Source organism: Coturnix japonica, chromosome 4 (assembly GCF_001577835.2).
Source record: "Coturnix japonica isolate 7356 chromosome 4, Coturnix japonica 2.1, whole genome shotgun sequence".
In the NCBI taxonomy this organism is placed as follows: Eukaryota; Metazoa; Chordata; class Aves; order Galliformes; family Phasianidae; genus Coturnix; species Coturnix japonica.
Genome location: NC_029519.1, coordinates 10,387,711 through 10,414,586, shown reverse-complemented (window position 1 = coordinate 10,414,586; position 26,876 = coordinate 10,387,711). Strand labels below are relative to the sequence as shown.

Genomic DNA, 26,876 nt, shown 5'->3' with positions numbered 1-26,876 from the left:
TGGACCAGGTCAGAGAAATGAGATCTCCCTGAAGTATCCCCCAGCCTTGGGCACAGGGAAGGAAGAAACTTGTCAATGAGGAAACAGGACAGAACAACTGGATAATATTTAGAAACATTTATTTAAGGGATAAACTTCTACAATCTATTTGCTAGGTACCTAAATTCTCCTAAAATTTTCCTACAGCCTAAATTGTGCTAACGTCCAAGTCCGTCGCCTCCAGCTCCGCTGTCTGGTCCCAGCCCTGGTGGAGAGGACCATTGGTTCAGGAGATGGAGGAGCAGCAGCTGCAGCAGGAGCAGCATCCTGGTTGCTACTGGGGAGCTCAGCGCCCACTGATGCAGCAGGGCCTCGCCGTCTCCTTGAGGGCTGCTTCAGGGGGTGCCGTCCTCCAAAATTTTCCCCCCCAAGGGGGGGGGGGGCCTCCGGTGGGAATGCAGCTGATCTCTCCTTCGTACGCCAGCGCTTTGCTTGGACCATCTTCGCAGTAATGGGTACTCTTTCTTGAAGCTGGGGTTGTAGTAGCAGAGTAACTGCAAAATGCAAAGGAGAAGAGTGAGATGCCACCATTTCCAGATTGGAAAAGACAAAGCTACCATAACTAATAATTCAAACTTTTAGGGTTTCCAAAGCAGGAAAAGTGGGTTAGAAACCCAAATAGCACCAATTCGAAGCCCCCTCAGGTGGGACCGGCCACCAATCCCACCTGTCCCAGAAGGCTGGGGGACTGCGTACCTCACTAGAAAGCAGATGTGGCTCCGGCTGCTGGGAATTTTGCCCGTGAGGCAAATGTGGCAAATCGCTGTCCACGATGAAGAATCCGTGCAGATGGAGCTGGTGGATGAAAGCTTTCATGCAATGAATGTTGAGTGCGTGTAGAGGTCCTGTTGTTCCCAGCACTTCAGTTTTGAAAGCAGGTTTCCTCTATCACAATGCAGCTTTCATCGTCGCCCCACTGGATGGACTGATAGAGTTTTGCTGTCCACAATTTGATGGAGCTTGCGTAGAAAGGCGGATGATGAGTCTTGGGCTTTGCAAGAGCCCTTTGTGGACAGATGATGCCGTGGTCTTTTAGCACGGGATGCCTCCTGAGAGCCCTGAGAAGTGTTTGCTTCTCGTGCCTCTCCTAAGGCAGCATCCCGAGCTGTTCTCTAGCCCGTCTTTGTGGGACAGGGAGAAGCCGAGTCTGCTGACTCAGCGTTTGTCACAGAAACTCGAGGAGTTTCTGATGAAGATGTCTCCATTCTAATGGGTAAATGTTCGCTGACAGAAATTTCTGTTTTCCGCAAAGTGGGTCTCTCGCGCAGCAAAAGGTCGTGCTTGCCAGCAGCAGGATGGGAGACGCGAAATGGCGACCAGTGCGTGTTGAGGAGTGGGCGCCAGTGGGTCGGGGTGTTGCCACGCAGACGTTTTTAAATCTATTTTGGTCAGTTTTTCTCAGGTTCGTTTTTGGCTGGTGGGCTTATCACGTGGTGACCGTTGCGCACAGGGACGCGTCACAGAGAGTGCTGTTGGGGCGTGGGGAAATGGTGTGGTGCGGGCATCCTTGGTATAAATGGACATATGTAAGGAAAAGAGCAAGATTTTATGCTTCGCTAAACCATTAGGCAGGGACAGAAGAGAACCTCTAATTTCCCCAAGGAAGAACTTTTCCAGCAATACCCTTCATCGGGGTACACTTCCTGTAGGAGAGGTCTATTTCCATAGTCGCAGAATGGGCTCACTAAGGACTAGTATTTCTTCTTTGAATCTGCTTCTAGGTGACTTTAATGCCAGTTGAGGCTCCAAATTCTATTAAAGATCTCTTATTTTCTGCTAATCTTGAGCCACTGACTGAGCAAATCCCCTGTCTGAAAATACCCCGGTGCGCCTTCCTGGTTACAGTTTCACAAGCTCTTGCGTCTTGCCTTCTTGGCATAACAGGGTTTTAATCTGGGGCTGGAAGCATGCTCTCCGGTGAAGAAAAGCGGTGAGTAGCTGGGGCATGTTTAGCTTGATGAAGAGAAAGCTCCGCGAGACCCCATGTGCCTTCCAGTACTTGAAGAGAGTGTGATAAATGGGGAGGGGGAAAGTCTCTTTATGGGAGGGTGGGATAGGGACAGGACAGGGGAAATGGCTTAAAAACTGGGCCAGGGGAGGTTTAGGTTGATATTTTGGAGGAGGTTTTTCACACAGAGGGTGGTGACACTCTGGAACAGGTTGCCTAAATTTGTCTGTGGAGGGCCCCATTCCTGGAGGCTGCAGGGCACCTCCTATGTCTCCAGGGGTTTTTCTGGGAGCTGGGATGCATGGGAAGGCCTGCATCCAAATTGTGCCCTGGTGCATCTCATCTGATGGAGTAGGGTGAGAATAGGGTCCAATCAGCACCAATATAACCTGCAGCTTTGCAGGAGCAAAGGTGTAATCCAGTCCAGGAAGCATCCCAAAATTACTGCCTTCCTTGGGACCAGCAACTCTCTACATAGCATAGTGGGTAGCTGCAAAGGTATGCCACCCCTGGAGTGACACCTCATCACACCAGTGTTCATCTGAAGAAACTCAAGTCCCTTGAGTGTGATGGCAAGACATCCTTCTGCACCTCATAGGGATTACAGGATGAAGAGCCCATTCACTGCATCACATCACAGCCTTGTTTCTTTCTCTGGGTCTGAGATGTCACAAGCAGCTCAGAGAGCTGTCCCTGATGGCTCGACCAGAATGAGTATTCCAATGCAATCCACCTAGCGTGGGTTACCTGAGATCACCTCTTCTGTTGGGAGCAGGATTCAAACCCAAGTAGTTTGCCACCATAAAGCTGCCCTAAGCTGGATGCTGCTCCCTTGGCAAGAGGCTCAGCCATGTGGCTTCAGTTGCTGAGCAGAAGGGGCAGTGCTGACTGACAGACACCATGCTGCTCGCAGGGACAGTCAAATATCACACTCCATAACCCCCAGGATCCCCACAAGCTGATGCCTCATTTGCCACAGTTGCATCCACCCAGAGAGGGACAGGGCAGAGAGAATGGAAGGGGATTCAGGCTCTAAGACAAGCTTAATGCTGGACTACCTCTACCAACTCCCTGCCTCCTGCCGTGTTGTCCTCATTGCTTGGACCAGGTCAGAGAAATGAGATCTCCCTGAAGTACCCCCCAGCCTTGGGCACAGGAAGAGGAACTGTCAAATGAGGAAACAGGACAACTGGAAAATATTTAGAAACATTTATTTAAGGAATAAACTTCTACAATCTATTTGCTAGGTACCTAAAATCTCCTAAAATTTCCTACAGCCTAAATTGTGGCTCAATGCTCAAGTCCATCGCACTCCAGCTCCGCTGTCTTGGTCCCAGCCCTGGTTTGGCAGAGGGACCATTTGTTCAGGAGATGGAGCAGCAGCAGCGTGCAAGACAGGAGCCAGCATTCCTGGTTGCTACAGCAGGCTCAGTGCCCGCTGATGCTGCAGGGGCCTCGCCGTCTCCTTGGAGGGCTGTCAGGGGGGCCGTCCCTCCAAATCCAGCTCTGGTGGGAATGCAGTGATGCCCCTTCGTACGCCAGCGCTTTGCTTGGACCATCTTCGCCAGGTAATGGGTACTCTTTCTCGAAAGCTGGGGTGGTAGTAGCAGAGGTAACTGCAAAAAATGCAAAGTGGAGAGAGTGAGGATGCCACCTTCCAGATTGAAAAGACAAAGCTACCATAGCTAATAATTCAAACTTTTAGGATTTTCCAAAGCAGGAAAGTGGGTTTGGAAATCCAAATAGCACCAACTCACAGCCCCCTCAGGTGGGACCGGCCACCAATCCCACCCATCCCAAGAGGTGTCCCATGGGCTGGGGGACTGCGTACCTCACTAGAAAGCAGATGTGGCTCCGGCTGCTGGGAATTTTGCCCGTGAAAGCAAATGTTGTAAATCGCTGTCCACGATGAGAATCCGTGTAGGTGGAGCTGGTGAATGAAAGCTTTCATGCAGCCCAATGTTGAAAGCATGTAGAGGTCCTGTCGTTCCCAGCACTTCGGTTTTGAAGCAGGTTTCCTCAATCACAATGCAGCTTTCATCGTCGCCCCACTGGATGGACTGATAGAGTTTGCTGTCCACAATTTGATGGAGCTTGCGTAGAAAGGCAGACGATAGCGTCCTTGGGCTTTCTGCTGAGAAAGCCTTAGTGTCGGCACAGAATAAGATGCGCGTGGTCTTTTAGCACGGGGATGCCTTCCTGAGCAAAGCCCTGAAGAAGTTGTTTGCTTCTAAGAAAATCGTATGCCATCTTTCCATAAGGCAGTGCATCCGAGCTGTTCTTTCCTTATGCCAATCGTCTTTGGGGGATCAGGAAAGAAGCCGAGTCTGCGTGATACTTTCAAAGAACGTTTTGCGCACTAAGTAAACATCGAGGAGTTTCTGATGGAAGATTGTCTCCATTCTAATGGGTAAATGTTTGCTGACATGTTAAATTTCCTGTCCGCATTATGGTCTACACTCGAAGCCAGCAAAGGCGTCGTCCTGCAGCAGCAGGGATGGAGACAGCAATGTGGCACCAGCTGCGTGTGCAGGAAACTGTGGCAGGTGCTGGTCGGAAAAGGTGTCACTAACGTGTCACCGTGTTGGTTGTGTATACCGTGCTGCATCACGGTGACCTCACAGAGAGGGTGACTGTTGGCTGGGGAAATGGGGTGGGGCATCCTTGGTATTTATGGACATATGTAAGGGAATATGATGCAAGATATTTATGCTTCCTAAACCAGTAGGTAGACAGAAACCTCTAATTTCCCCGAGGAAGACTTTTCCAGCAATGCCTTCATCGGGTACACTTCTGTAGGAAGTTTATTTCCATCCGTGAACCTTACTAGGACTAGTATTTCTTCTTTGATCTGCTTCTAGTTGACTTTATGCCACCGTGAGATGCTCTCAAATTCTATTAACAATCTCTCGTTTCTCTAATCTGAGCCACTGACTGAGCAATCCTTATCTGAAAATTCCCCGGGTTCTTGCTGCTTCCTGATTGTGGTTTCACAAGCTCTTGCCATCTTCCTCTTGGCATATAGGGTTTTAATCTGGGGCTGGAGCAGCTCTCCGGTGAAGAAAGGTTGAGGGAACTGGGCATGTTTAGCTTGATGTTGAGAAGGCCCCATGGAGACCTCACTGTGGCCTTCCAGTACTTGAAGGGAGCCTATAAACAGGAGGGGGAAAGCCTGTTTACGAGGGTAAACAGTGATAGGACAAGGGGAAATGTCTTTAAACTGGGCCAGGTGAGGTTTAGTTTGCATATTAGGAGAAAGTTTTTCACACTGAGTGTGGTGACGCACTGGAACAGGTTGCCGAAGGAGGCTGTGGGTGTCCCATCCCTGGATGCCTTCAAGGCCAGCCTGGATGTGGCTCTGGGCAGCCTGGTCTGATGTTCGCTGACCCTGCACATAGAAGGGGCTTGAAACTCGATGAGCATTATGGTCTTTTTCAACCTGGGCCATTCTATGATTCTGTGAATCTATGAGTATGATTGCATACTCAGATTTCTTATCCTCAGACCTAATGTTCATGTCTGCTCAACATGGTAATCTTAGTGGTCTTTTGCTATTTGATCTTTTGCTAACTATATATAATGCCATGTACCATCTCTGGAAGCCCCCTGGACAAGGAGCTGAGAAAAGCGGCAGATGTATGGAGTCCTCCTTCCTTTCTTGGTGAAGCTTCCATGTACCCAGAACTCACCCATGATGAGCTGCCCCATGGACCTATTCTTTCCCAATTTCCTGTTTGCCATTCTTTTTGCAGGGAGTTAGTTCTCACCCTGGTTCAGGTTATACAGGATGGGGGTGCAGAGCCCCAGTAACGGCATCTCGTGGTAGTGCCCTGCTCAGACTTGGGCTGCTGTCAGGCTAACTCACTTCAGTGGCCAGTCACAGCACAGATGATGGCAGTAGCTGCCACCACTTCAGTGTTTTTCTCTGCATTTCTCTCCTTCTTCCCTTCTGGAGGAGCTGCTCCAAACCTTCCCAATGTTTCTAACTCTCAGGCCCTCATAGCAGCAAGCCCTCTGCTCTTCCGCCCCGTTCTGTGCCTCAGTGCCTAATTGTTCTAATAGTTTCTCAAAGCTTTCATTTACCTTCTGCCATAATTCAGGTCTTTGTTTCACACTGTGTAGCAGAGGGAATAAAGCAGCGCCAGGACAATGAAAAAATCAGACACTGAAGGGCAGATGACTCTGTCCCTTTGACCATACACACAAGAAAAATCAGAGCTACCTGCAAATTTGTTTGTCAACATACATCTGGTCCAGGCAAGATAATAACCAGAAATGTCTGGGGCTGGGGTGCAAAGAATGGGGAAGGAACACTCTATTGTGGCAGCCTAAGAGGTTGTAATGCTGGCAAAGCAAAGCCTTTTTGTCCACTGTTTTGTTTTGTTTTTTTTTCCCTTTGCAGATTACTTTATTGGCTGCTTTTTGTGTCCTTCCCCACCCCCACAACCCTCTCCTCCAACCACCTCATCGCTCAGTTTGGAGATTATCTCCAGAAATTTAGGGTTGACAATCTACAGCCAGGGCTTTCTGGATCTGAATCCCTACTGCTAAGGGACCCGTTAACTCTGCTCTGGAGCTGAACTGCATCATTTGAACTCACCCTAGCAAACTAGTAACCCCTTGCCCTGTAATATGAATGAGCAGTGTCAGCCACAGATTAACTACTGGATTCATCCATCTGCAAGGTGATCCCTGTGCTGCAGGACCAGCCAGCCAAACCCCAGCTCGCCCTTCCCTGTCCTTGATTAAATGATGGCATGATTTTCTAATCAGGAGAACCACAGATGGCAAATAAATGAAATGGTGGAAAAAAAAAATACAAATTAATATTTATTTATGCTAAAACGCATCATCACTTTTATTTGTAATGAATCCATGTATCAGAGGGACTGTGATTGCTTTGAACTTCTCCGACCAGCTCAAGCTCAAGAGATTTGGAGACATGCCATGCAAGCAGGTTCAATGCAGGGAGGCACCTTAAGAATGGAATACATTCACATCTGAGTCTTGGATTCCCCAGACCTCTTGCTGGTGATTAAAAGGAGGGGGAGAGAGGGACTGTCTAACTCTGAAACTCCAAAACAACCATGGTGTCTTCAAAGGTTAAAGAATGCTTGTGACACAGCAAGAGCCAGAGATTATGCTCTAAATCCATATTTTGTCCTCAAAAAGCTGTCCTGATCGCTAATAAAGAAAACTGTTGTCTTGAGAAATATGTCTCTACATCACTTATTCTCCCCACTGTTGTTGGGTACCACTGGCAGGCAGCAGCCAGGAGCAAAGTGGTCAGAGTCCTTTGATGTGAGCGCCTTGCTGGGCAAGACAAGGGCAAGGGGATGCTGCTGGGGGTAAAGAGGCCTCATCGGAGCTCTGAGAGCACCATTAGCAGCCCTGGTGACAGGGATAGTTGGGTTAGGGCAGAACTGCAGGGATGGAAGAAGCATCACTGGAGGCAGCCCGAGGCGCCCAAAGTCATCTCTTCCAACTGAAGAGCTGCTTACATGGAGACAAAACGCACAAAGCTAACTGCTAGCACAAATGCTAACTGCATGATTGCATGAGGCATGGAAAGGATGGGTGAGGATCCAGGGCTCCTGTTCTAATGCAAGCTTACCAATGGCCACCAAATGAAAAAGAAAAAAAAACATAGTCCCCAAACCTAAAGGAAAGTTCTTCATCCCAAAAGAAGTGAGGAAACTCCTCTCTACGAGATGTGGACACAGGTACGAGTTTAAGGAGCTGCTAAACCAACTCACAGAACAACAGCACAAAATCCATTGAGAACTGTTAAGCAGAAGGACTTCTGCTGGCAAATCCCTGAGCCACAGATTGCTAGAGGCTCTGCGACTGCTGAGCTTCTCATGCATTTTAGCCTCTCTTGCATCTGCTATTTGACTACTATCAGGAAGCAGATACTTTTCAGACAAGAATTTCAGTTCTCCCACTTTACCAGAGGCACCTGGGAAATTATGAGCCCAGAAAATACCTGCACTAAAGCTAGCTTAATTATTTTAATACCTGCCATCCCCCTACACATAGCTGAGTAATATTTTTCTTTTTTAAACAAATGGCTTATTTGCTTTAAATAAATGCAATTTCCGGGCATCCAAAGTGATGCAAAAATCCAGGTCAAATTCCCTGAATAGCTTCCACCACCAAAAAAAGCAACAAACGCTCTGAAGGGTTGAGCAAATCACATGGAGAACGGTTGGAGTCCTTCCGAAATCTCCTTTTTTCACTATTTCCAAAATACTTCTATTTCAGGCACTTTCTATATCCACCAGCAATAGGCTCTTTGTGCGCACAAGAAATGCAGGCCCCATTCCCTGCTCTCCCCATGGTTACAGAGCTCAGGGCTGCTGCCCCAGCTCTGCTCTCACCTGCTGCAGCCAGCGCTGTTCTCTGGAGCTGCTCTGATCATCCATTGGGTTGGATCAGGACCTGGAATGGTGATGCCAGCTCTGCCAAAGTCGTCACAAGAGGGTTGTCTTTGTCTTGGAGATGCCAGATTACGAAGCTGAAATAACTTGCTCTTCCCTGTGCCTTGAAAAAAGCATCTTCCTGTACATAAATTTAGGGGCCAAATGATTCAGCTTTAAAGGAAATATCTTTCTGTACGACCACCTTATTCCAGGCATGCAAAGAGATGCAGCATTTCAGGGAGGTACCACTGATACAGAGCAGGGCTTGGATAAATGCTGCAACCTACTTCCTACTGACAGTAAAACACCAGCCCCTCCTGACATGCTATGGCCTTTCCAAATAACTCTGCTTGCAGATCCCTGGGTGCCCCCATGGAAAATATTTAGGGACCGCAGAAACAAAGCCCCTGACCACAGTATTAGTGATTTTTCACTTTGAAATGAAGTCAGATCAATACAGCTTTTGTTGATGGCACACAGCATCCCCAAACTGCACACCTCCCATCAGAGTGCTAGGGCTTCCCAGTTAGAAACATCTCTCTGAAACCCCAGACCTGGTTGACTTACATTATAGAATCACAGAACAGTTGGTTTGGAAGGGACATTAAAACCCACCCAGTTCCAACCCCCTGCTGTGTTGCCCCCCACCAGATCAGGCTGCCCATGGCCCCATCCCACCCAGCCTTGAAGAGGGGCTAACACCTTATGAGACTGATTTCCACAGAAGTCACAAGTGTTTATAATGAACCATTGTGACTGTAAACAGGTAAAGCCTCTGTTTCTGAGAGAGCCATCCAAAGTGCTTTGACTAATACAACATGAATTTTGGGAACAGAGATGTTCTTTGATCCAGGATGAGTAAAGCACAGCGCACTTCAGGTTGCATTTGAAAGTAATTAAAGATTTCTGCAATCAGACATGCATCCATCCCTCTCCATAACTCCAGAGGCCCTGCAGCACATGATCCCTTCTCCTGGCTGCGGGACGAGCGTTCCTCACAGGGGAAGGAGGGCTTTGGTACTGATGAAGCACTGCACATCTCATTTGTGTTAAGCTCCTGGTAGTTGGGGGAGTGCTTCATGAAACCTTCCTTTTTATACAAGTATTTTCTTCAGCTGGTTTTCCTAAGGCAACAAATGAATTTTGTTTACCAAGTGTTTCAACAGGACTCAATTTCATTTATGGAAAGCTGGCTTGAGCCTTCTGAGGTATTTGAAGCCATGCTGAAACATGGCAATTTCAAGCACTTACCTGCCTCCTTCCTGTGAGTCTTCAAAGCAAAGGTTACCAGGACAACAGAGCCCACTCGGTCCAGCAGAATGAATTATTTTTTAGGTGATGTCATTATTAGCTGGGCACCAACAAAACTATACAAATGATCTCCCTAGACAACAGGAAAAAGTCCAACAAGAAACACAGCAGCTACCCGCAACTTCAGAAAGGCAACATCACCCAAATCCTAATCATTAATATCTTTCATACCCTTCTGAGGAAGCTGGCCTCATCCCAGCACCCCTCCTAGAGGGGCCTGAGCAAGGTCTCAAAGCACCAGTTGCTTGAGGGCTCCTAACTGATAACGAGTGTGTTCTGACAGCAGCTGTTCTTGATGAAAGGAAATCTCTCAGCACTATGTTACATTGCTATAGATGGTTATTCAAGCTTAATAAATCCTCCTTATCAACCCTGTCTCGCTACCCCTCATAATTTAAGCATAGTGTAATAAGGCAGCGTGAAGGCAAGGGCTAGTTTTATGGTCAAACTGGGGATTACAGTCTGGCACAGATATTTAAAGATTCACAACAGCAAAGAGAAATTGTAAGAGGAGCCTAAACGGCTCCCCTTGAGCTCTGGGTGATGGGCTGATGAGTTACAGTCATTTGCAGTGCAGGGTTGGGATCAGACTTGAGACTTACTGCTCCTTGTGCACATGCTGAGAAGTCATGCATTGATTTCAGAGGGGGAATCTGAACTACATGTATTGTGTTCTCTATTTATTTTTTTTTTTTGGTCATGAATATTGCATGGTTTTCTTTCTTCCTCTGAATAAACTCAACAGTGTTTGTTTGGCTTTTTCTTTTTGTCTCCTGTTCTCCTTCATTCTTCACAAACACTAAAGGAACACCTTTCCCCTTGTAAGTGACTTGCCTTGCTGCTCAGAGCAAGGAGTCTTTACTCTCTAATTACTGAAGACAGCCCAACCCAGCCCACTCCTTCATGGGCACCACATCAGAAGAGGAGTTTGTGGCCCTGGCAGCTTGGCTTCTTTCCCCTGTCTGCATTGTCTGAATAATAAAAATATATTGCTTCTTCCTACCAACCTTTCCTCACTTACATCTTTAGACTATCATGGTATACAGTGACGTATAGTGACAATAATGCAAAGACTGTACAAAAGAAGCAGTGATAAGTATCCAAAAGGTTATATAAAGGAAAGACTCACCCAATAGAGGCCTTCAGTCTGCTGGAAACACTGAAGCAATCTCCACCAGGGAGCAATCTCCAAGAGATGCTGCCTAAGTGGTGGTCAGCCCTTAAATGAGGTCTAGAGGAGGTGGAGTCAAGCTTCACCCCTTCCAGGAGCACAGCTGAATTACCCTCACCTGTGCTCCCACAGCTGACCTGAAACTTGCCTAGCTGATTAATCAGAAGTTCAGACTGTGATTACCAATTTCCCATACACAAGGCTACAGCACTACCTCTGCTCAAACCATGGCTGTTCCTAGATTGTTATTTATAAAGAACTCTGAAGTGCTTTTATTGAATGCCAAATGCTCAGCCAGTTCCTACAGGTATCCCCTTCAAAAGGAAATCACCCAGTACTGTTTTTCAGATGTTTTCTCTCTATTACCCAGGAGGATGATGTTTCCTACTGACAGCAGGGTAGGAGATTTCCTCTGGTTGATAGCCACAGCTCCAAGTGCACTCACTGCCCAACCCCTCTGTAGCCCATTGCTTGATGCTGGTGTGAATGTCGGGGAGGAACTCTCCACCCCCGTGAAGGAGTGTGAGCATCCACAGATGGAGTTTGGAAGCAGTGTGCCTTGCTGTTAGCACTTCACCTGTCCTCCTAGTGTGACAAGAGGAGGCTGGGATGGGGCAGGGGAGAAGCTGCAGCCTTTTTCCACCTCCAGTTCCCAGGAGGATGTGCTTCAGGTGCCAAAGTCTGGTGCTCCCTGTGAGGCTCCTGCAGCCTGCCAATGTGTGAAAGCTTACGGAGGAGTGAATTCCAGCAAGCCACAAATCCAACAAGGGCGGATGTACTCCATGGAGCGGGGTAACTGCAAAGTCTCAGATCATATTCCTGCTGACAAGCTGCTGATGGACAAGTTTGCTCAGGAGGAACAGGGCTTTGCAGAAGAAAGCATGGAAATGGAAAAGCCCCATAAGCAGGAGTCTAGAAGCATCAGCCCTACCTGTCTTACAGAGGGGAGAGAGGAGGGAGCAGCTCCCATAGAGGGAACCCTACGTTATGCTGGGTTTCTGATCTCACCACATGGATGTATGAAAGCTGACTGATGGCCAGAGTTGGGCTCTCACCCCACCACGTGAGGAGGCAGCATGCAGCACTGTGGCTGTGGGGCTGTCTGGGCACAGGGGACACATTTCTCTCTTGCCAATATTGTGCACTGCAGAAGCCACACCTCAGCAATTCCCTCCCTGAGCACTGCTGTGCTCTAAGCACCTAATAATAAAAGCTGGCTATTGCTTCCCTAAGACACCTGTCAGCTTGTGCGCTAAGTGGCAGAGTAGTAATAAATACTTGTTCTGCTCTGCCTTTCTTTGTGAATTCTCCTGGCTCAGCCTGTTTTCATTAGTATTTCTTTTCTGTGGACACTGCAATTACACTCTGTTCCTCTTCAGGGCCCTTGTTCCAGGTTCAAATAGAGAAATGATAATACAGGGAAGCTTTTTACATTGCTGTTTATTTTTGTCTCCTGAGTCAGGAAGATCTTTTGCTGCTTTGATTGAGGGAGGACTCGGGGAAAGGGGTGAAAGCTCCAGGTTCCAGCTTTAATCACTGAAAACATAGCGTGCTCCTTCCTCATATGCTCTCACTGAGGTCACGAGCTATGCTTCTTCCTTGGGAAGACATAAATATGCAGCCTTTACTGCTAAGACCTATGGTAACCATCCATCTGCCACAGCAGCTGCGATCCCGCCGCTCCCGAGCCTCTTCTGTCATCCGAGTCTGAGCAAGAAGGAGGATTCAGCTGAAAGCAGCAAATTCTAATGTGCAACTTTCCTGTTCAAGGTTGCAATATGTTCGGAGATACTGTCCCGCCAGCAAGTCCCTGGTGCAGCTTCCAGATGGTGCTCGGGGGAAAGGGAAGAGTGTTTCACTCCTTCAGGTGCAGAAAACTAATGATGACACTGGAATAATTTCCTACTCAAACTGGCATGGGAAGTCCAAATGAATTCCCTACACCTTACATTTCCTTGCTAGCAGACAGCACAGTCACCTGGACATGTCATCACTGTTTGAGTGTTGTGGCATGGTCAGCTACCTGCTTTAATAGAACCAGAGCAGCCGCAATCAAAACCCACTGTTGCAAAGGTATCTGGTCTACAGTAAATCTTAAATCACACCTGGAAGCTGCATGAATGACCAAAGTGATGCTGGATGTCATTAACAGCTGAGCAGCATAGTAACATGGCTTGAACTGCCTACCACTTTTCCTTATTGTGTGTTCAGTCTGCTACGTGGCCTAAGACATTTGAGCTAAGGGCCTTCCATGTCCTTTTGCCCATCAGAGTCACTTTACAGTATCTTTCAGCTGAAAAGATGTACACGGTATGCAGCATAAACCAGCATCTTGGCCAGGGACTCTTCTGGTTGCCCCTAGAGCAGTGAAAAGCACAATTCATGTTGTACATAGAGAAATACCAAAGCGCTTTGCTAGAAAACCAAGGTCTATCCATAGCTAACACTACAGGCAAGGAGTACAACTCCAGGTCTCCTCCCTGCCCATTTATCACACCACCACTGTTCTTCCTTGGGTTGGATCCCAATGAATGTATATTGTGCTCTCTGCTTCCCTGCCACTGAAAATAAAAGCATTTTAAATATGGCACAGTGGCAACCACAGCGTATTTTCAGGCTCTTTCCCCAAGAATACTTGTGTTTTTTTCCCTCAGGTAACTTGTCTGTTCATCACAGGGATAAACTCTCCAGCTGCACAGGCTGCCTGAAGCCCGGAGGACTTTCTCTCTTTGGTTTTGAGAATCAGACCTTAGGAAAAAAACAACAACCAACCAAACAAACCAAAAGAAAAGAAACAACAGCGCAGAGATGTGCTTCTTTTTTTAAAATATGAAGTTTTATTTGTTGATCAGAGTTCAAGAGAGTGGGGAGAGTGGAAAAGCGGAGTGAATTCATTCAGTGAAAAGGTCTAGTCCTGCCTTACTCTTAGGTCAGGAAGTCAGTAGGTGGTCAGAAGAGTCCTCCTCATCCACTCAGCCTGTTGACGTCATTCACACAGCTCTTGTTTCTGACGTTTTCTAATCTCTCTTCAGAACTTCACTGTAATTTTGGAGACTTTTTTTTTCTGCTGCTTTAACTTGCTGAAAAAGCTAAAAGCTGAAAAAAATGGCAGGACTCAAAATCCTGCTCGTTAGAATGGGTGATATTATTTTGTTTCTTGCTTTTTTTTTTCCAGCAAAGGTTGAAAAATACAGTTCAAAAATACAAACAGGCATTGAACATTGCACCAAAAAGCATTTGAAACACAAACCTCGGAAAGAGAGAGAGAGAGAAAGAAAGGGAGAACAGAGTGAAAGAGCAAAGTCACAGTTTCCATGAGAAATCCCTTAAGAAAGTAGCTACCAGATAGTAAATAGAGAGAAAAGAAAGTCAACAAAAGACTTAAAAATGTTTGTGTGGGTTTGTTGTTTTTTTTTCCCCCTAGTTGTTAATTATTTACAGCTGTAATAACAGGATTGTCATGCATTAATCTGCTGCCAGCTAGATTCTTTCTCATAGTCGAAGAGTCTCACAAGATGGAAAACAAAACAGAAGACATAGGGGGAGCATGGGTTCGACCTGAGGCAGTGAAAATGAGCATACCCTCTGGCATTTTGTTACCATGTGCTCTTTCTTTCAATGGGCTGCCCTAGTGTGATGCTAATGCAATGTTCCTAGCAGCGGGACACCAAGGCTTCAGCTAATAAGCAGCAGAGCAGGTATCACACCTTCAGAGATGACATTGGCCTGTGGGTGTCCAGAGCTCTAGTTGAAATTCTAGCTGATATGGCAACCTGCTCAGATTTGGTGGGCTCAGAATCTGCCTTGTGCCAAAGGAACTTTTCCACTCCAAAGACAGCCTGGCAAAGGCAACCTGGTAATGACTCGGGTTTCCCAACTCTACTCTTACTACTTTTGTGGTTGCAAAATCAAGTTAATCCATATATGATTGCCTTTATGTTTGCTGGTTCCCTGCAAAGATGGGAGCAAGCGAGAGACATTCCAGAGGAAACAGTGCTGCCAGCAGTGTAATGTGAGCCAATGGGTTTAGCAAGCTGACAGGACCTTCAGAGAGCATTGAAGAGCAACGAGCCTTCGAAGACAGTGAGAGTATCTTGGCTCACATGGCCAGCTGAGGGCCAGGCTTCCCTCTCTAGGCAGATGGGATCCTAAGAGCACAAGTGCTGCTCTTACCTGCAGCATCCTTTGGCCATGGGTGTGACAAAAATGGATCCAGCCAGTCTTTGTGCTCCTTCCTATAGCAGGCTCAGTCTGCAGCCCTTTGCCGCAGCACCTCAGCTGCATGCACCCAGGTTGTGCTGTTGTGAGAGAGCTAAAGATTCATGGCATTCATCGGCTGAAAATGCCATGCTGAGTTCACCCTAGCGTCAGGGGCAGGAATAAAAAGGCTGTGTTAGACAAATTGTGGCATGCAGCACAAAGTTTTCCCAAAAGGTGCTGAGCAATGCTGCCAGCTTTGACCTTGGGCTCAGTTAGCATGTCTCCATTAAGGGCTGGGTGCCTTGCTCCCCTCATTCCCTCTGCCTCCCAAAGCCATCAGAAGATTTGCAGAGACAGATGAATCTCTTTACAGAAGATTTAGCAAAGAGAATGAGAATAAAGTAAAACAACTTAAAGTGGCAGATTTCCCTCCCGAAGAGAAAGAAGTGTGGCTTTTAGATATAGAGAGTTTGTGAGCATAACTATACGCACACACGCACACGTATATATATGTAAAAAAAAACCTTGGCTGACTGAACAACAACAAGGTCAAACAGTAAATATTTATACCTTGAAGCCATCAATCCCATCTGCGCTGTGGCATCCCGCCAGAAATGCCTTTGGGGTAGTTTAGCTTGATACAGAGAGAAGCTTAGTGAACTGTTCAATGTTATTTCCCCTACATCAGCATTAATAGAGCATTTACATTTCCATAAATATGCCTCTCCCCCTGGCTGAGCCCTCCCCACCACCAAGGAAGCAGGGAACTGTTTCCCTCAGGGATGCAAAGCCCGTGTAGATAATACTTGATTGGGTGGGTTCAGGAAGAGGACTGCAGCAAAGGTTGGCCTGCTGTGATGCACCTTTCCTATGGCTCTGTATTGGCTGCCCACTGTCCCAAGCACTTGGCATGCACAAAGGGGTTACATGGCTTGTGTTTGGGAACAGCAAGCATGGGATCTTCTTATACTGGCAAGGACCTACAATGAATGAACTGGGTCCTCACCAGTGCCACCAAGCTGGTGGAGGTCAAGAGATGAACTGTGTTGGCCTCAATGCTTTCTGTACAACTTAGGAAGTGATGGAACTGACTTTGCTCATATTGAGTTGGTGTGTGAAGGAGCACTGCCTCAGGTGATGTTGAAGAAGCACTTTCAGAGCTGTCATATGGGGGTATCTCTATCAGCCCTTTATAGCGGGTGGCACCCAGTGATCGCTTCTCCCCTCCATCCTGCACCACAAACAGCATGTGCTGCCTCTCCTGCCTGTCTGGATGGCCTCAGCCTGGCCAGCCCCTGCCTCCCTGAGCACAGAGCACCCCAAAACCACATTGATTGTGCCTACGTGTGGTTTCAGAGCAGGGAAGAGGCAAGGTGTCAACGCCAAGACATCCACCTGCCATTTTTAGGAGCAATATAGCTGCAGGTTGGAACTGCACTAAGACCACAGAGTAGGGGTGCAGAATAACAGATCATTTGGGCCACTTGTAAGGACTTCTCTTTCCTTCCTGGGAGTCTCTCCTCAAGTCAGAGGGCTTTGCATCTTGCAAAAAGGAAGAATTGGAGCACTGAAGTGACATGCAGAGCCCACTGTGCACAACTGGCTTTCTGTGGAGCAAACTATTGGTGGCTGTATGCAGGTCCATTCCTGCACAGCCCCAGTTATGAAAGCAGAGCCCTTAGCTACTGCCACAACAAGGATCCAACCCCAGTAGCTGGTGCTGGGCTGGCTCTGTAGAAGAAGGGCCCATCAGCAGCCTCGTGTTAGCTGGGAGGGAAACATCCCAATTTGAGCCTCTGACAGATTTTAAAAAAAGAACATTATCTTCTCTGTGATGTCTGCTGGCAGGAGATGCTAAACCACTTATTTATAACTATCTTCCTGAAATGCTTCCCTGCTTGGAAGCCAAACTACAAATCCTGTTTGGTTTGTTGTCTTTAACCAAAGGATGCCGGTACTTCTGCTTCCAGTTGGCAGGAAGACTCAACGCCAGTGCCAGGCTGTGGTGGGAACAGATTTGGCTTTCAAGGCGCGTTCACACTGATCCAGTGAGGGAGCTTTTACCCAACAGAGAGCAAGGTTTTCAGAGTCAGGAGAGTGAAGGCAGGCCAGCAGGTGGGTGGCACTGGAGGGCACTAGAAGGCAGCATCCTGGGGAGGAATGAAAGCCTCAGGCAGCTGGAGGGGAGAAGAAGTGGAGAAGTGCACCTGATAGTGCGATGAGCCAAGCAGGATCACCCTCAGGCAGAGGGGATTCCTGGGTGAGCAGAGGGGACTAAGGAGGAGACTCAAGTCACTGGATCCCATATTTAGGCTTTGCCTTTGACATAATTCCATTAGTAAACACAATATACTCTTTGTTACCATTTTATTGTGTTTGTTTTGCTTTTTATAGGGTTTCTATTTCATTCACTTAGGCCTGAGTATTATAGTGACATGAATGTTTTATGAGATACACTTCATCTAGCTTATTTAAGAAAATGACATCCAAGTACAAACCAAAAAGCCTCACAGCAGTTAGTGCAGCAGTAACTGCCGGGGAGCCCAGGAGACAAGAGGGCAGCAGCAGTGGCACTCAGATAGAGGGGATGGTGCTGGTAAGGGGAGAGCAGAAGGTCTTGGGGGAGCAGTTGGGTGTGGGGCAGTGCCCAGGTGGCTTGAAAGCAGCATGGCTGTGCCCCCTGTCCAGTATAAGAGCTGGGGATGGTGCACCCTCTTTCCATTCCTCCAACCTGATGCTCGTCCCTCCTCACAGCCCTTGGGAATGAAAGGCACTGTAGAAATGTCATGGGCATCTTGGGGTGCGAATGCTGGGGATAGAGACGATTTACTCAGCATCTGCTTTGGGAATGTGTTGTCTCTCACCCCATGATATCTGCTGGTGGGGATGTGCTCATGGATGGGCCATGCCAGGAGCTGAGCCAGATGACTCTGAGTTCCTCTCCTTGTGCGCTGCTGTTGAGCCAGCAAGAGAGGTAAGGGACAAGCAGGACACCACCAATGCCACACACACAACAGGACGAAGCATCCTGCTCTGCCCTGCACCGTCTCCATGGATATTCCAGGTGGGGTGAGCCCTGCTCATGCACCAGATGGAGAACTGAGATAGGTGCAGAGGCTCAAAGCAATGCTGAAGACATCAACCTGGGGTTTCCGAGTCCCTGGGCAGACTGCATGGACCCAAAATGTGCTGGGGGCAGGTCAAGGGGGTGGTCAGAAGGGCAGCAGAAAGTACTAGAGGGCTTTTCTTGGAACAGTTTGCAGGTGTTAGAGCTGGATCTCATCTCAGTGGTTTTGTGGGGTGGCACCTGACTCACACGTCTCTCTGGGACAGCAATATCACCCTGCTGTTTTAAAGGTCCCCTTCTGCTGTTCTCCCTGGGTAGTGAGGATGCTCAGCTGCATTCATGGGGGACAGGTAGGTTGTTGGGGATCAACTGCGGCCTCAGCTCCCACAGATGGCAAGGTGACTCGGTGCACCAGAGAAGGAAAGGGCCTGAATCAGCAACACTGCTGCTCTAGTGCATCAGAGAAGAATGTACCATGGGACATGCCACAGCTGTGCTCCTCCTTGTTGATGAAGCTATCCTGATAGGCATGGGCTTCTATGCCTAAATCCCCCTTCAAACGGTGAGATATTGCTGAGGGTGGCTGAATAACCAAAGGAAGATGAATGGGAAGCACAGGAAATGCCAAGAAGGGGAAGTGGACAGAGAGAAAGTGATAAATCACCCATCTGAACATGATCTCTATGGCTTCCAGTCCTGGGGCTGAATGCATGTGGCCTCAAAGCTACTGTATCCTCTCCAGGGCATTAGACTTGACGTCAGTTGCTCACTGACCCTGAGAAAAATTATTTCTCTGGCAGAAAACATCTCATCCTCTAACATGAATTGCCCCAAGAATACAGTATGTCTGATGGACAAGACCTTTTTCACCTGTTCTCATCTGGGAAGAGACATGGAGGAAACCAGCAGCTGGGTTTGGTGGGGACAGAGAAGAGGAAGCCCTGTAGATACCTACAAGATGCTATCAACCTGTTCTACCCTTGCCGTGGTTCTGCTGACCCCCTGGGCACTGAAAAGCAGCCCAGCAGTCTGCCTCTGGAGGCCTCCATGTCCTTGAGTCCAAGCCACCAGGAGAATCCACCACACTAGGGCAGTCCATCACAGAAGAGGAGGAGGGAGGCAGTAGTAGCAGCCCCCAGTGGAGTGGAGCATGGGATGGCAGTGTTGTGCAGATCGTGCAGATGGCAGGAAGTGGGAGAGATGGAAGCACAGGGTGACTTGGACGGATGGGGGACATCAGACTCACGATGTCAGAGGCACAACTTGTTATGATCCTTTTCCTTTCCTTTTATCATCAAAGTAAAACAAAAACAGACATATACAGGATTAAATTAAAATCACAGTTTTGTTTACATTATAAAAGAACGGTCTAATAGTAACAATAGTATTCATTTCAAATGAACAATAATAATTGAACAGAACAGGAAAAGAAGAAAGCCCTGGAGAATTCCTGCCTGGATGGTGCTCACTGATGGAAGGTTTGTGTGATCGGTTTTATTGTTTGGGGATCATTCCTTTGATAGCTGACTCCCGGTTTACGTAGGTAGCCCAGTAGACTAAGTTGAAAATGGCAAAGAGGACTGGAAAGACGATGCGGGACATCTTGTCTACCTTGCTGACGCTGTTGTACGTCTTCTTACTCTCTGGGATCTTCTCCTCTAAGCGGGGCATCTTGGGGGGTACGTTGGTGGCAGTAGCAGTGGCAGCAGCACTCTTGGAGATGGTGGGCAGACCAGGGTCCTTGGCAATGTTGAGGGCATATGTGGTGCCAACTATGTTGTAGGTGTTGTTGGTTTTCTTCGCTAGTGCCACTGGTTCTTTTTTCTAGGGAAGGTGGAAGAAAAAATATAACAGAGATGAGGCGACTGTAGAATTACACAGAGAACATTTTGTCCTCTGAGTTCACCTGCTTGACTGGGTGAGAAGGTGGGAAAGGATGCACGGGGCAAGAGACTGAGAAGGCAGCATTGTGGAAGGAAAGGAGAATGTGGTGAGAAGGTGAGCAGAACTTGTGACATCTGCCACATGAGGGCTGCTGGAGCAGAGGGATGTGCTGGAACACATCTTCAATTGCATCAGCTGTTCTGTGTAAGCCTGGCGTGAAGCATGGAGTGCAAAGAGGTCCTGGCCTAGCAGCTAGGTGCTAGGTCTGGCTCCAGGTCTTATAACAGTAGCCACACACCTGTGTTTGCAGCCTCTTTGCAACCTTAGATCAGGGCTGTGATATGAAAAGTTGTGTACAGCTGCAATTCAGCAAGAGCTGCCTAAGATGGGTGACCCTTTGGTTGGCTGAGTGCTGTCAAGTCTAAGTTGCATATTGGCAGGTCAGAAGAAGTGAAAGCAAGCTCAAACTATATACAAACTCCTCGATTTCTACCTCAGTTGGGTTCTGTTTTCTGTTGCATGTAAGGTTCAGCCATGGAGAGATGAATCAGGAATGCACTCTTTAGAAAGGAATGAGAACCAGTGTGGTCATCCTAGGAGAATAACTTGATTTCTGTCTTGCCAGTCTGTTTCCTGAATCAGGTGAGAGGAAGAAAAACCCATTGACAATTATGGCTTTTGTTTTGTTTTGTTTGAGCAGAAAGCCATTGGCCTTAATAATTTGTCTGACTGCACTGCAGTGTTTCTGAACCATGATACTAAAAGGCCATATCTTACACTGCCTTGGTGGCCTGAATATTTCACAGGGACATCATGATGTCCAAAATGCCTCTGGGATTCTTTAGGGTATTGCATGGCTTCCCAGGTATAATATAGAACAGAAAGCACTTGCCATAGTCCTGCATTTGAGGATTTGAGATACTATAGGAGTGGAAGGAAACCTTTCATCTTGCCTTCATATCTAAGGGTTGCTGCAAATCAAGGCAGATAAGTACAGCCCTGCCACGGGCTGCAGGGACATCAATGCTGTCTGTGCTGAAGGGTGGAGAGCTTCTGTAAGAAACGGAAAGGATGCACTTATGTGTTTGATGTGGTGTGTTGAACGATGAAGGAGAATATTTAAGGCAGACAGTTCCAGTGTTAATGAAGATGAGTGGACAGGAAGATAAGAGCTAGAAAGTCATGATGGATGTTTCTCCTACTCTGGGGATCTTTCTGTTGCTGTCAGGGACTTGTGTTACAGGCTATCGTGTATAAAGCAATTAAAATCTATTGGGAAAAGCCCACTGAATGAAATCTGTTCACGTGCAGACATCAGACATCATACACATCCCAGCACCTCTGTGCGTTCATGTGGTTTCCACTGTAATGACACCCAAAGTCAGATCTAGACACAGCAATGACTCACAATGGGAATCTAAAATCTAAACTCAGAACAAAGTGTGACTTTGGATCTTATCTTCTATTCAGAAACAACTGGAACACAAGATTAGGCCTGTCCAGCCACTCTCCAGAAGTGCCTGGTATGGTCTTGCATGTATGCACATGGGAACCATGTGCGAAGTGACAGCCAGGAGAAGGGGAGAGCAAACAGCCAGCTGGATGTGTTTGCCTCAGCCTCCCAGCCTGGGAACTGGTAGCAGGCAGTATATACCTCTGAGTGGCACTGGGAACTGGAGAGGACAGACTGACCATCTGTCCAGTAGAGATGCTCCAAGGGTTTTAGCTTTCAGGCTGCACTTCTGTTGTAAATGAATCCACAAGCACCAGGAATATTTCTGGTTACCTTAGGAAAAGCAGACTTCTGTGCAATCTTTAAATCCCTCTCTAATAACACTGTAGCTCAGACTGCAGCCTCACAGTAATTACAGCAATTACAGAAATTAACCTGATGTTAGAACGAGGTCTTTAGAGTCCAGATCAGACTAAACCACTGATCAGACTGTATTCACTCCTTTATGGATAATGTGGAAGAGGTTGTTATGATCTTTAATGATTGAGTGACTGATTTCTGCAATTGTTGGAACCACGTCAGCCTTTACCCTTTGTACAGGAGGTGAACTTGTCCTGCTAAAGAGCTGACAAGAAGCAAATAAAGGACAAAAGATGCTCTACTTTCTAAAACATTCAAATACGTTTTAGTACGATTAGTTATTAACATAGCTACTGGAGGTAATACAATAATTAATAATCAGTAATGAAATGAAAAACACTTGTTTGCAGAATGTAATTTGAAGTGCACTGTGATTATTTGAGTACTAATCAGCCAAGTGACATGACATTCTCAGCCTGGCTAGCTTTTCTGCCCCACAACTTTTAGAGTGACTTTTTCCAGTTGTCTACAGGTATCTTCTGCCCTGGACAGAGCTGGGAGCCTTTGCTAAACCTGCAGTGCACCAGCTTTCTATCAAGGCACAGGTGAGAAAACAGGCTCCTGAGATATCGGAAGGAATGGTTCAGCCTAAAGTCACTAGACTGCATTTTGTAAATAAGTGTTTCAGGCAAGATTTGGATAATGAAACAAAGCAAAATGTGCTTATCAGCTGCAAAGTAGCCCTCCGCCTTCCCCCTGCATACTTATCTGCGAGGAGTTCCATGTGGGACTGGAACAGAAAAAGAATAGAAAAACAGGAGGAAACCCCACATTTGCATTTGAAAACTTGTCCTAGTTAAAACATCTATGCTGAAAAGCTATTCCTGATTGTGTGGCCCAGATTGGGCTCTGGGAGACCAACTCTTTCTGAGCTGCTGTCTGGAGGGAAAAGCTGTGAAACCCCGTCTAAAGATAAACATGTTCCCTGGATACTGTAGTCTGACAAGTTCTTCCACAAATATGAATGCTGAATTACAATGGCAAATATATTCTTGTCAAATATTCTTGTCTCCCAGACCCTCTGTTGAGGAGCTAAAGGCTAAACGCCTGCACTGTGGGAATTACTGGTTCTGCTGATGACCTGTTGGAGATTTAGCTTTCTGCAGCTGCTCCCTGGTTAGAAGTTTGCATTGGAAGCATTCTCATCCAGATGGGACACTGAGAGTCACCATCACTTCTGGGTCACGGATTGTATTGGAGAAATGCATTGTATGTACCTCTCGCTATTGCAGAGAGAAGTCACCTCCAAGTCGCCTCCAAGTAGCTCCAGTCTGGGCCATATTTGTACTCTATAATTTAGAGCACAGTAACTGCAGTTGATGTTCCAGCAAACATGGCACCCCTTCCTCATGCCAGCCATAGCTGCCCTCCAGACTGTGCCAGAACCTTGACTGTGTCTGAGGAATGAGGTGTTTTACATTGATATGTCCACAGACTCAGAAGAGCCAAGGGCTTGTGGCAATGCAATATTGCACTAACAAGCAGTCTGTGCTGAAGTCAGGGTACTGTCACCTGCTGGTGTGACCCTGTTATGTTGGAAAAAACCCTTACAGTCATCAAGTCTAACCATTACTATGAGTCCACAGCTAAGCCGTGCCCCTATGCACCACATCCACACATCTCCTAAATACGTTCAGTGATGGTGACTCCACCACTACGCTGGGCAGCCTATTTTATGTCTAACCATCCCTCTCCCTTAAGAAATCCTTCCTGACACGCAATCTAAGCTTCACATGGTGCAACCTGAGGATGTTCCCTTGCATTCTAGCACTTGTCACCTGAGAAAAGAGATCGATACTCACGTCACTACAACCTTCTTTCAGCTAATTAGAAAAAGCAGCAAGGATTCCTCTCAACCTCCTTTTCTGCAGACTAAACAACCCCAGTTCCTTCAGCCACTTCTCAAACTTATCTTCCAGTCCCTTCAGCAGCTTCACTGCTCTTCTCTGAATGCATTTCAGCAACTCAGTGTCTTGTAGTGAGAGGCCTAAAACTATACACAGTATTTGTGGTGCATCACTCACCACCCCAGACTCATCTCTGTTCTGATTATATGTGGCTGACTGATGATTTTATGATCTCTGGATCTGCAGACGAAGGCTCAGAAGTTGGGTCAGCCCCATATGCCACGTGGATAGTGTGGAGAGAAAGAGGGTGAAATGGTGTGGAAGAATGATGCATGGAGTCTAGTGAAGATGCTGAAAACATGAATCACTTGAAGTACTATGGAGAGCCACAGGTGACTGTGGATGCGGTAGGACAAAGGAGACATGGGCTGCAGAGCAAGGGAAAAAGTCCCATCAAAAACATATTTATCAAAATGAAGCAGGGGAAAGAAAAGAAGAAATAAAAAAAGAGATGGGTCCGAATCACTCTTTTAGTCTGTAAATTGCTTGAAGATGGAGGCCTATGAAGTGTTGTTCTAGGTCATCTCTATTGGAAGGAGGGAACTGAAACAAAGATGCCATGGGTAGAAAGAAACAAAGGAACAAAAATAATGATTTTCAGATGGGGGCAAACTTCAGAGTTGATGAAGGGTAGGTTGGACAAAAAGCCTGGCTTCACTCCATCTGAAGTGTGTCCTTATTTGTTCTCACATGTCAGAGTGCGGCTAATTGAATTGTTTTTATTGTGTCTTTCCACCAAGCACCAGTGCAGAGCTGTGCACAGACACAGAGCTAAAATGGACTTTATGTACAGCTGTGACATTGCCAGTGGAAATGGGTTTAAGTTTCAAGTATGCTCCAACATGAGGAAGAGATGACAGCATTCATGAGTTCCCAATGGAGAAATCACCACTGAGGGCTGCCCCTCCAGATTCCCAATGTCAGCTTCCTAAGAAGATATGAATGAAAAAGTAGTAGTAGAGGACAGGAAAAGCTTGGAAAATATTTGGGCTCAAGATGCTTTGGTCAAATCATATTAGAGGGTGCATTAAAAGAAATTTTTGGTGAGATCTATGGTAATATCTGTCTGAATTGCATTAGAGAAGGACTGCAGAGTGAGTGCAGAGTAGCTCCCAGCAAGAACCAAAACCCCATTTAGGATGGAGAGATCAGTGACTCACCAAGATCAGCCCATTATTTAGATTATATCCCCCAAAACTTGCTGTTCCCCACATAATTCTCTCTCTAAATTGATGGAATGGACAAAGAGGAGAAAGAAGGAATAGGATAAGCCCTGAGAAACTGGACATGCTGGAGCGCCTGTCAGCAACCAGCAGCTTTTGCAAGGCAGTGATTTATTTTAAATCAGAAGGGAAGCATTGCTGCTGTGCCTGCATTTGAGGTGAGGGCAGGGCTGTCACCTATTGATTTTGCTCACATCCATAGAAAGAAACAATCAGCCCTGGACTGAGTGAGGATCCTTGCCATCCCATCAATGAAAAACACTTTCTTTTGCTGGGGGAAGGCTCTCCAGAGACCAGCGCTCAGTGTGGGCTTGTCACTGGCAGTTTTACTCCTCGTACCAATGCTTAAAAACGCCAATAGTTATTCTTTTGCCTCCTCTTTTCTTTTGTGGTTTCAACCACCTGGCTTGTCAATTGTTTCAAGAAGAGCTAATTAAAGGCTGGAGTTGAGCCAATAAGGCACCTTCATTCTGTAGCAAATTCACTGCATGGAAATATTCAGTAGAATAAAGATGAAAGCAAATACAGTGACACACCGTATTCACAAGCTCTCTGAAATTCCACAGCTGGTCAGGGAATTCTCCTCCGAGGGGTGCTTTCAGATGTGACTACTTGTAGCACATATAAAATTGTGATGGAGGGAATGGGGCAGAGTCAGAGCTTCTGAGCTGCAGAGACCAGGAGTGGGTAAACTGTCTGACTTTGGATCGGGTAAGGAACAGGGTTGGCTTGAAAAAGCATCTACAGATTTGGAGTCCTCCCTGATTCTTATCTGACAGCAAAGTCTCACAAAGAGTGCTCCCTCTGAAACATTTCTGGTCCTGCATTGTTTTCTTATTTAATTACCGTATGTGCAAACACTTTTACTCTATTATTTCAGCATGATTACTTTTGCAGTGTCAGGTCAATAAATAAATTGAGGAGAGTGCCACTTTTATGACGAATCGAAACCTTTGGAGCCCTTGCTGCTTTTTTGACTGTGCCCAATTCACACAATTGCCCACATCAGTGTGAATCCTGACTTTGCACTGAAAGGGGCACGGTTGCTTTGAGGACCTGCTCTGATTCATTGTTTGTGCCAATGACCCCAGAAAAGTTCCTCTTATCCCCGAGAAAATTTCCTCTCATCTCTAGAGACCCAGTTATTGTACACGACGGAGGTGGAAGACCACCAGCAGGCCACCTCTGGAGCCTTTCTGCCATGAGTCTGGCGCTCACACCACAGCTGCAAAAGCAAATGGAGAGAGACCAAGAAATACAACACAGAGGCATTCAGCACCCAGTGATGGCTGTAGTTCTCCATAAGGCCTCTGTCCTCTTGCTGAGACCTCCATACCAGCTGACTGTTGTCCTCCTAAAAGTTACTGCAAGTCTGCCAGGTAGAGCCCCACAGTTATAAACACATTAAAATTCAAAGAAGAAAAATATAGAGGCTCCAGAACCAAGAACAAGGACAAATGTGATTTTCAAATTGATTCAATAAATACAAGCAAGAAGCAGCATGCTACAGTAAGCGCTTTCTCTGCACAGCTGAGATTAAGTCAGTTAGGAGGGAGGGGGATCGAGCAGGAATGGTGATGGCTGTCAGGAAGGATGCTACCAGAGAGGCTGAAGGGAAAATGTGGGTGATGCCAGGCACTAATTTGCTGCCACTTGCTGTTTCCGACTGCTTGCTTGCCACCCACCCTCTTTGCCCAAGCTTACAAAGCAGCAGCTGTGGTCAATAACATGAGCACTAGGAGCTCCCCACTGCTGTACCACGCTTGTCCATGTGGAGGGAGACCTACAGCGAGGGGTATCAGCTGCAGGGACACAGTAAGGGTGGTATCCC

At 47.0% G+C, this 26,876-nt stretch overlaps 1 protein-coding gene and 1 long non-coding RNA gene across 2 annotated transcripts in view; both read right to left on the bottom strand.

Moving 5' to 3' along the window:
- Positions 1-4,623: 4,623 nt before the first annotated feature.
- On the bottom strand, positions 4,624-10,891 carry LOC107312761. The gene is made up of 3 exons (XR_001554613.2): positions 10,850-10,891; positions 9,661-9,793; positions 4,624-9,533 (listed from the first exon to the last, which is right to left on the bottom strand). It is a non-coding gene; the product is annotated as an uncharacterized LOC107312761 (long non-coding RNA).
- A 2,814-nt stretch (positions 10,892-13,705) lies between these two features.
- Positions 13,706-26,876, bottom strand: part of GABRA3 (gamma-aminobutyric acid type A receptor subunit alpha3) — a 64,660-nt gene continuing 51,489 nt past the window's right edge. Inside the window, 1 exon segment of the mRNA XM_015860684.2 lies at positions 13,706-19,982. Coding sequence (XP_015716170.1) covers positions 19,653-19,982 — 330 coding nt within the window. The 3' untranslated portion in view covers positions 13,706-19,652.